The 10231-nt window shown below is 40.8% G+C and overlaps 1 protein-coding gene across 1 annotated transcript; it reads left to right on the top strand.

Moving 5' to 3' along the window:
• Window positions 1–4201: 4201 nt before the first annotated feature.
• Window positions 4202–6265, top strand: Or24a (Odorant receptor 24a). Its single transcript, XM_064684800.1, has 5 exons — window positions 4202–4898; window positions 5384–5756; window positions 5836–5934; window positions 5989–6141; window positions 6215–6265. The coding sequence occupies exons 1-5, from the start codon at window positions 4378–4380 to the stop codon at window positions 6263–6265; spliced, it is 1197 nt and encodes a 398-aa protein (XP_064540870.1). The 5' UTR covers window positions 4202–4377.
• The last annotated feature ends 3966 nt before the right edge of the window (window positions 6266–10231 follow it).

Genomic DNA, 10231 nt, shown 5'->3' with positions numbered 1-10231 from the left:
CAGTCTTAGAGTCACCTATCATATAAACAAGAAAGTCTCTTTTGAACAGTTTAATAAACATTTATTTTTTTAGTTTTCACAGATGGAAAAAAATTGTATATCTGCTGAAGTTTTGAAGCCAAATAACAAAGGCACTTTTTCCTTGGCAATTCGATTAATATTGATATCTTCTACAGTTTTAGATGTATTGATTTTGAATAATAGTTTGAGAATTACTCACCAAATAATCAAGAAATAAAGTCTTAAGACTGTTTAATGAATATTTAAGGCATGCCTACTTTTGGCATTGCTTTTGGCTTACAATTTAAGAGTTACTCCCCAAATAATAGAGAAATGTACTTCTTAAACAGTTCAATATATATTAAAGTTTCCTTCGCAAATCCAATTAAATTTATATCTTCTACAGTTTTAGGGGAATTGATTTGGAACTACAGTTTGAGAACCACTCAAAACACACTCTTGAAAACTGTTTAATGAAGGCGCGCCTACTTTTGCGCAAGTTGAATTAACTTGATATCTTCTACAGTTTTAAAGTAATTGATTTCGGCATACAGTTTTCGAGTTTTTATTTTACTAAAGAATAAAAACTAAGCCGTAATATCCCATTGCTAGAATATTTATTAATTTAATTTATTATTACAAATGGGTAAAGGCGCCTAATTCCGGGTTGAATTTGTAAAACTCTCTTTAAAGTCACTTTCAATCAAATTTTTAATTCCGAAATGAACAAGAATTTGTAAATTGTTTTTGGAAAAAAATGTGAAATGTTAAAAATGTTCGCTTTAAGCACATTCAGATTTCATGCACCGATTTCAAATTGAATGGCATTATTCATAATACCTGCAGGTAATGCGTATACAAATATGATTCAATGGATATTATATAATTTTATTTTTTTGTTTAAATACCGAATAAATTGTTATATAATATTATAATCCGCGGCTTTATGTGCTTTGCATGGGGCATTACAGCTCATTCATTGGACAAACAACTTGTTTAATATTCAATTATAAATTCATAAACTCTCGTCTATGTGCTGCATGCCCCAGCATTTGTGCCCGGCCACGCCCACTTTATTATACGATTACTTTGTGCCGCACAAAGGAGTTAACTTTTCGTCAGGTGAGGGTGAAGAGGGGGTGGGGCTCTGGGGCTCGCTTTGATGGACATTTTGTTAGCTGTGGCAGATTTGTTGCCCGCTCGAAACGTGTTCAATAATTTTGTCAATAATTTTTGTCACGCTTGCGCCCCAAACACGCCCCGTGTTGCATGCCACAAAATACACAAAAAAATTGACGCCCACGTTTTTATTCTCACTCTCTCGCTCTCGATATTTGCTTTTGTTCCCACAAATCGAGTAATCAATGTGGTTGTCGCTGCCAGGGCATAAGTTTTGTTCCGGCCAAGTTTGGCCTTTTTTCTTTTCAGTTCGTTTTTTATATTTTTTGTTGGCCCTGTCCTGGCCCCAGGCACATTAAACTCATTGTGTTTATGGCATAAATTTGCATGTTTTCCACGTAAATTTTTCAATTTGAATAGACGAACGCGCGCACTCGTCGAATACACGTCAAAAACGTGGTCTACGCCTGGCAGGAAGAATGGTCTTTTTCAAGGTCCTTGCCCTGCTCCATGTATTTTGGGTTGGAGTATTAATGACATCAGTTTAAGTTTGTGGAGAGTAAAGAGAAATATTGTGAATAGGTATGTAGGATATGTATGTGGTTTATAATGAATTTAATTTTGATGGCTTGGCTCAAGATTCGAACCTATGTCTTGCCATTGGGCAAAGGATCTCCTCCCTGTTCTCCTGTTGCAAGGCGCACCTGCTGGTGATCCTGTTGGCGTGTGTGGCTAGCAATTGTTCTATAGGGTGTAGTTGGTTAGAATGTGATCTTCGAATCAGTGGATCTTCAGGTCTCTGCAGGGAGCACAGTTACACACGTAGTACGGCTCTTGTGCAGATTCGTGCTTTGCAAAACATATTTTTTATTGTTTGCATCATATTGCCTTTTCAATTAAAACTTATTGTTTAATGGACTAGCTAAAATTGTCAATTTATATTTTATATATATTTTATTTATTTATTGTTTTTTGCAAAAGTCTGTCAAAATATTTAATTAAATTAATTTGATTTGAAATTAAAACAACAGCAACAAATGTTAATAATACACCATAAATAAATATAAAATATAGAAGCTGAATAATGTGCATAATCTTATAAAATAGGTTTGTAGCAGCCCAGTCAAAAAAAGTCAAGCATCCTCTCATTTATAGAGTATTCGGTGCCTCTATAGACTCTGCTTGTAACGTCTATTCGTTTTTATTTATATTTTGCGCTTGGGCTGGCTCGAAACATCAACTGCCATACACACACACACCAAAACATACACACAGACACACTCACACACATATTTGCAGTTTTTTTTATTTGGTTAACAATGTGCCATAGCTACGCTTCGGTTTTATTGCTATATGAGTGGGTTTGACCAGTGCCCACGTGTGTGTGTCTGCGAGTGTGTGTGTGTGCGAGTGTGTGTGTGTGTGCGAGTGTGTTTATAAGTGTCAAAGGCATGTGTTTAGCATGCCTCATTTGAGCGCAAATACACCTGCAGCCATCAATTATGCAAAGAGCAGCTACGTCCCCCGCCAGACTGGGACTGAGACTGGGACTGGGACTGGACTCGTGTCGTCTGGCAGTGGGCTAGTCCTGGCAAAGGCAAAACAGCAGGCGCCGTCAACGCCATCGTCATTGCCGGCCACGCCCGCTTTTTCCGCCTCTAATGCCTCTCGGCTATGCGAGCCATTCAGTTAGCCAGGGAGCTGGCTAAATTAATTTATTGGCCTCCTCACATACTACACCAAATAACTGCAGTTTGCATAATCATGACAGCACACACACACAAGCGCACACACACATACACATACACAGGCACAGGCACAGCCTATAAAATATTTATTCAAAATGCAAGTTGGTTGGCAACACTCGCAACTGAGATGCAGTCGCAGCCCTGGCTAAGGCTCCAACTGTCAGAATATTTGTGGGTGTGGGGCGTGCGGGGCGGTCAATTAGTTTGCCTGCCCTGGCAAATGGTTCATAATAAGCAATGGCAAAGAGAGGTAGAGAGTGAGAGAGAGGAAGAGCGAAAAGTAGTCATTATTAGTGCGTTACGTGACGGAGTAAGCCAGACAAATTAATATTAATATTGGTCAGCTCTATGCACTGCACATTTGTACAAAATATTATTTCCAATAATATTAACAGAAATATGTGCCATGACAGAACAGAGTAAATTTATTATCAATAAATTTCCATAGACATAACTCATAAACTTATGCTGCTTATGCGTAAATAAGAACATACATACATACATACATTCATATATGCGTATATGTATATACAAAGCATGCATGGGCTTGCACTTACAGTCAAAGAATCTCTCAAGCAAGCCAGTGCATTATGCACGTATGAGCAAGCGAGTCAGCATGATCGAGTGTGCCAGGCAACGTGTGTGGGAGAGCTTAAACAAAAGTCAATCAAATGCCTGAGCTCGTGACGTATGTGTGTATGTGTGTGTGTTATGCCTAAACTCAGTAATAAGGGCAGATCAGCAGCTTCTGACGGCAGCGCAGTGCAGTGAGTCTTCACGATTGAAAGAAGAAGAGCCTGCGCTATAAATAGAACAGCGCATTGAAGTTGGGCTTCAGTTGAACCTGTAATGGGGCGCGGTATGGTTTATGTGATAAGTGTCAGTTTTTTTTGTTAATTTTTTTTTGTGAGTGAGTGACCACAGTTAAGCTGTGAAAGCTTTCGAAAAAAAGCTTTTAGTATAAATGTCGCTGCCAAACGATGTTGAGCTTTGATTCAAGCGGTATACCATATGTGTGAGCAGGTGTAAAACGATAAATGGCAGATCTGCAGTGAAAAGCAGAAGACTTAAATGAGCAGGTGTTGCAAAACGTGGAAGCTTGGTGAGTGCATTAATTTATTTTACGTTCATATGTATTTTAGTTGGGCTATAGTTTATATACTATATGTATATACGGAATTTATAATCGAATATTAGACCTGTGTATAATAGTCTTAAGTGACAAATCATGTGACTTACTCGGCATACCCTTCGAAACTATTCTAGTCTCATAAAGTTCCTTAAAAGGGCGTTTAGTAACTGAATATTAATTACACTCGCAAGCTCTGACACGCCCATTGTTAAACGTTGCCTAATTGCGGGTTACAAGTTTTTGGGTTTGGGAAAAAACTTAGTGAGCTTCGAGCACGGATTACGCCCAGCTCATCAATTATGAGCACCACGGCTGGCGGGCGTATAAAAGCAAAGGATTGAACCTCTTGGAGCAACATAATCAATAGCTGCCTTTCAGATGTGGCCGCGTTTCCTGAGCAGCTCGTATCCCATGGAGCGGCATTATTTTCTGGTGCCCAAGTTTGCGCTGAGTCTGATTGGTTTCTATCCGGAGCAGAAGCTCACCTGGGCGCTGCGTGCCTGGAGCTTCTTTAACTTCTTTATTCTCACCTATGGCTGCTATGCGGAGGCAGCGTATGGCATACAACAGATACCCAACAACATAGCCCTCGCCTTGGATGCACTGTGTCCGGTGGCCTCGAGTATATTGTCGCTGCTCAAGATGTTGGCCATTTGGTGGTATCGAGAGGAGTTCAAGTGGCTCATTCAAAGGATTAGAAAGCTGACGGAACAGCAGCAATCGGAGCGCAAACTGGGTTCTAAGCGACATTGCTATACACTGGCCACCCGGTTGACGACGTTGCTCCTTTTCTGCGGTTTCTGCACCAGCACCTCCTACTCAGTGCGGCATCTACTGGATAATATACTAAGGCACTCGCATGGCAAGGATTGGGTCTATGAGACGCCATTTAAAATGATGTGAGTGTGGGTAGAAGGTCTAGGTCCAGGTCCAGGTCTAGGTCTAGGTCTAGGTCTAGGTCTAGGTCTAGGTCTAGGTCTAGGTCTAGGTCTAGGTCTAGGTCTAGGTCTAGGTCTAGGTCTAGGTCTAGGTCTAGGTCTAGGTCTAGGTCTAGGTCTAGGTCTAGGTCTAGGTCTAGGTCTAGGTCTAGGTCTAGGTCTAGGTCTAGGTCTAGGTCTAGGTCTAGGTCTAGGTCTAGGTCTAGGTCTAGGTCTAGGTCTAGGTCTAGGTCTAGGTCTAGGTCTAGGTCTAGGTCTAGGTCTAGGTCTAGGTCTAGGTCTAGGTCTAGGTCTAGGTCTAGGTCTAGGTCTAGGTCTAGGTCTAGGTCTAGGTCTAGGTCTAGGTCTAGGTCTAGGTCTAGGTCTAGGTCTAGGTCTAGGTCTAGGTCTAGGTATAGGTCTAGGTGGGTATCTTCTAGTGAAGCACTCTTGTGATCCTTTTGTAGTTTTCCTGATCCGCTGTTGCGTCTGCCGCTCTACCCGCTGATCTACGCGCTGGTGCATTGGCATGGCTACATCACCGTCGTATGTTTTGTGGGCGCCGATGGCTTCTTTCTGGGTTTCTGCTTGTATCTGACGGTGCTTCTTCATGCTCTGCGCGATGATGTCTGCGAATTGCTGGCTGTAGACAGCATCCAGCTGGTGCCCACACCGCTGGAGGAGACGCGCATTGTGCGCAAGATGGAGCGGCTTGTCGATCGTCACAACGAGGTCGCCGACTTGACGGAGCGTCTGTCGGGCGTCATGGTGGAGATTACCCTGGGACACTTTGTCACCTCCAGCCTGATTATAGGCAGCAGTGTGGTCGATATGCTGCTGGTGAGCGCTTGGCAACTGCTCTTGCTCCCTCAAACTTAATTCGCTTTCTCTCTTTCTCGCTCTCCTCTCGCTTGATCAGTTCTCTGGCGTTGGCATTATTGTCTATGTGGTCTACACCTGTGCTGTATTCACGGAAATCCTGTTGTACTGCCTGGGTGGCACCTATGTTATGGAGGCGGTGCGTATTTACGCCCTATTCGATATATCTGTCTTATTCGGCCTATTTCTCTAGTGCTCCGATCTGGCGAGGAGCGCCTTTTCCAGCCATTGGTATGGCCATAGCGTTCGTGTACAGAAGATGACCCTGCTTCTGATCACCAGAGCTCAGCGTGTTCTCATTATTAAGATACCCTTCTTTTCGCCATCTCTGGAGACGCTCACTTCGGTAGGCTAGCGTTGGAGACCTACTCTATAAATCGTGCTATGTTTTCTTATAAGCATATTTTCCTATATGACAGATTCTGCGTTTTACGGGCTCGCTTATTGCGCTGGCCAAGTCGGTTATTTAGACTCCGATCTTAATGACTTCTAAGCATAAATAAATGGAAAAAGCTAAAGGCATCTGTTTCTATAAAAGTTTAACTTCGATCTACTTAATTGTAATATTTTGTTTGTCATTTTTTATCAAAGGAAAATCGATTTTATGACGGAATCTCGATATTGTTGCATGTTATCGATATCTTTGTCTTCTTCCTTTAAGTTTTAATGTACTTAATTTGAATGTTTTTTTCTCTCTCTTCTTTGTTCTATCTCTCGATTTTTCTCTCTCTATTAATTTAATATTTTCGCCTTTGCCAATATCAGTTTCATTTTGTTCATTTCTGACATTTCCTTAATTGCACATGCAAAATCTTTTCTGCTGATGTCTCTTGTGCTCTGCTTTTCTCTGCTCTTCCTTTTCTTTTGTTTATTATCGCGCTGCTTTCCATTGACCTTCCTATTGTTGTTGTTGTTGTTGTTGATGTTGGCTCTCTGCTTAACAGCTCTGGCAAATTGGTTTCTTTTACCGGGAACACATCATCAACATGCTGCCTGACACGTTGCCACGCACCGCATCACCGAGCCCCTTTCCCTCTTCCTACCCATTCCCATTCCCATTCCCCCCTCTTTTGTATGCATCGAACTGTGCACTTGTGCTGCATACTTTTGAGCTGCATAAGCAACTGCTGCTGCTCCTGCTGCTGCTTCTTCTTTATCTTCCGCCTGCTGCAGTTCATTTTCATGCACTCACGCACTCACACACACACAAACACACGCACGCGTACAAACAAACGCACTCCCAAACAGACACAGACACAGACAGACACACACAAACATACGCAGACTTTAATGACATCCGTTTGAAACCGGCGCTTGCTTGTCCCTCTTCATATCCGTGTGTTGCACTTGTTATACCCTGTTCTTAAAGTAAAAGGGGAGCATATTGGTGCTGTGCAAAGTCACTTTGTATATTAATGTCGGATATAAAAGTGTGAGGCACCCCTCAAATGAACTTGAATTACGATTTCTAAAAATGCGTTTGAAGCTTGTTGGATGGTCAACAAAATAATTTAATACAAACGTTTTTTCACGATTTTTCCACACTTGCGGGTGGAATTTCCCAAGCCCCAGTCTTAGCGTGCACCTTCCTTGCATTTCAGCTTTGTAGCTCTAAAGGTTTGGTCTGTGAGTCGATCACCAATCAGTGAAGAGAATATAAATATTGCCCACACTTTAAGAGTTCTCTTAAAAACTAACATAAGATTTACTTGATTTGATAATACAATCTGTATCTATAGAAGATTTTTCGTAAACATTAAATTAAGTTTTTATTGATTTAATTATATTAGACTCTAGCTAATCTATAGTTAATTTTTCAGAAAAAAATATAAATAGAGTTAAATATCTTTAATTATCATTAAATTAGTACATTTTTAAGAAAAATCATCAAAAATGAAATAGGAATCAAATCGAATATTTAGTTCACTTCTAAGAAAACTCATTTAAAATTTAGAAATTCATTTTCTTTTTTGGGTCAGAGTCTCAGTTTGCGAGTCACTGTAGTTCAAAAATGGTCCAATTAGTTTCTGTTTTTTACAATTTAAATTACACTGCAATTACAGCGTATTGCGCAGTCAGTTAGCGCCGACTGCAACTCATTTACTTGTAATATTTGCTCTTTATGTTGTTGTTGTTGTTGTTGCTCGCCTTCTCGTAAGCCGAGCTCCTCTTGACTGTGGCTCCTCGCGCTGTGCTTTTTGGGGGCATTGTTCATGCACAAATTCTTTTGCTTAATGTTGTAGTCCTTGAAATCCTTTAGCCCACACGCATCATGGCAGCGCGCGCGCCTATCAGCCGCACAATCTCTGGCACTCGCAACCCGCTGCCTGCCGCTCTCCCTCTCTCGCTCCCTCGCGCGCGCTCTCTCTTTCGCTCTCGCTGCTGCCCCTCTTTCGCTGTCTTTGTCATTTGTCTGCCTTTGTTTCGTTTGCCATTTGTTTGTTTATTTTCGCTGGCGCCTCCTTTTGTCAAAAGTGCTTTTGCTTGTAATGTGTTCGACATTGGACCGCAAAAGCAGCTGCTCCCCTCCCCCGCTCCTCTTGGACCCTAGCATTTCTCTTGGCCCACTTGCTGCTGCAGCCCTTTACTGTTCGTTTTCTGTTTCTGTTTCTGTTCATTTTCTTTTCTTGTTGCTTGTTATTTTTCTTTTTCTTTTTTTATTTCGTTTTATTCAGTTCTCGCTCTGCCACTCGCTCGCCTCTTGGACTGCTTCACATATTTTTATGTGCATTTATTTTGCCATTTTGTATGCTACTGCTCATGTGTTCGTGCGTGTGCGTGTATATGCGTGTATATTTGGCTGCTGAACTCTTACACACACACACACACTCACACTTACTCGCTCCATTCGCAATTTTTGCACTCAAGTTTACCTACTTTTTATGGTAAACAAGCCAAGGTTGCTTGTTTATTCTAGCAAAAATGTATTTAGGTGCGCTTAACTACATGTGTATGCGTGCGTGTGTGTGTGCGTATGTGTGTGCGTGAGTGAGTGTATAACGGGTTAGGGTTAGCTTAACCACTTGCCCTTAGTGCGACAGCATTAAACGGTAAAATAGAATGCCCAAATCAATTGAATAAATACTCAAAGCATTCGATTAATGTTTGCATACACTGTGTGAAATCTGTTCAAATATATCACTTCAATTTTTCCCATATTTTTTTGGGCTAAAAAGTTAAATTTAACATTTAAAAAATCAGGCAACGGGGCACACAGCTTCCCGCACATCAAAACTTGCACAGTTATCCATAATTAAATGTTAACGCAAGTAAAAAGTTTAATAAAACAAACTGATTTAAATTGTCACAAAAAACTGTAGCTTACTGAACTGCGAATACCCTGTAAAAGAGAAATATTTTATAGCTGTCATCAATTTTGAATTGAAGTGTTAAATATTTTTGTCAAAGCTCACGTCAAAAGTTTTAGCTTGTAAGAGTCACGAATTTATAAATAAAGATAGTTTAGTCTAAGTTTAAGCTTTTCAGTAATTCGTCATTTTAAATCAAGAACTTTCGGAAATTCAATTCAAATCCTCCCGTTCAATTAAATAGCAGCTATAACAGCCTTTTGGCCTCCAAAATTATCTATATAATTGCTAACTATAAAAGATTTAATCTTTTGCATTTTAATGACCCAAAGAGTCAGTAATAAATAATATAAAAACTTTTATGCCGGCAATAAAAATACAAAATTATCATGCTTGTGGCAAAAGTTCTTAATTTGTGCAACATTAAAATCAAAGAACCGTCCCCAAAGAGCTTACGCTACGTTGTGTTACGTTGCGTTACGTTACGTTACGTTATGTGACGTAAAGTGCCATCAAAGTGGGTGGGGGCAACAAAAATGTTAAATGTCATTTTTACCTACACGACTAATTAAATTTTCGCATTTTATGAGCATGCGACACAGCCGAATAGTGACGGTTGAAGGGGTGACGGGGTGGAGGGGCACGTTTGGGTGAGCGAAATGTAAATAAAAAGGAAACGAGCGACGAATTAACGAAAACAAACACGAGCAGCTGTAAAATTGCGACCGGACAAAACGAAACGAAGCGAGAGGGAAACGAAGTGGCGAGCTCGTACGCAGCGAGACGAGGAGAGGGGGGGGAATGGAACGAGCGCGACGCAACGCTGCGACAGCCTGAGCAAAATTTTAAGCAGACACCAAAAGTCTTTAGACAATTTTTTTTGTTATTTTTGTTGAAAGCGAGGGACACGTGCGTGGCGCTATTTTTGGGAAAGGGGCGGGGGGTGTGGCTGTGTCAACGATCCATTAAAATTCCGTTGGGGCCATTGCAAAATAAATCCACTTGCAAGTGGTGCAAAAAAAACCCAAAAACAAAAAAATATCAAAACCAAAAACTCAAAAAAAAAAAATTTTAAGGAAAAACTCTTCATCGTCAGCATTTTGGCGTCAAATGCCAATCGCAAGAGAT

The sequence above is a fragment of the Drosophila montana genome, unplaced genomic scaffold (genome assembly GCF_035044405.1).
Source record: "Drosophila montana isolate Dmon_TW-CO22-7 unplaced genomic scaffold, ASM3504440v1 contig_2_1, whole genome shotgun sequence".
Classification (NCBI taxonomy): Eukaryota; Metazoa; Arthropoda; class Insecta; order Diptera; family Drosophilidae; genus Drosophila; species Drosophila montana.
Note: the sequence above shows the minus strand (reverse complement) of the source record. Positions and strands in the feature narration are given on the sequence as shown.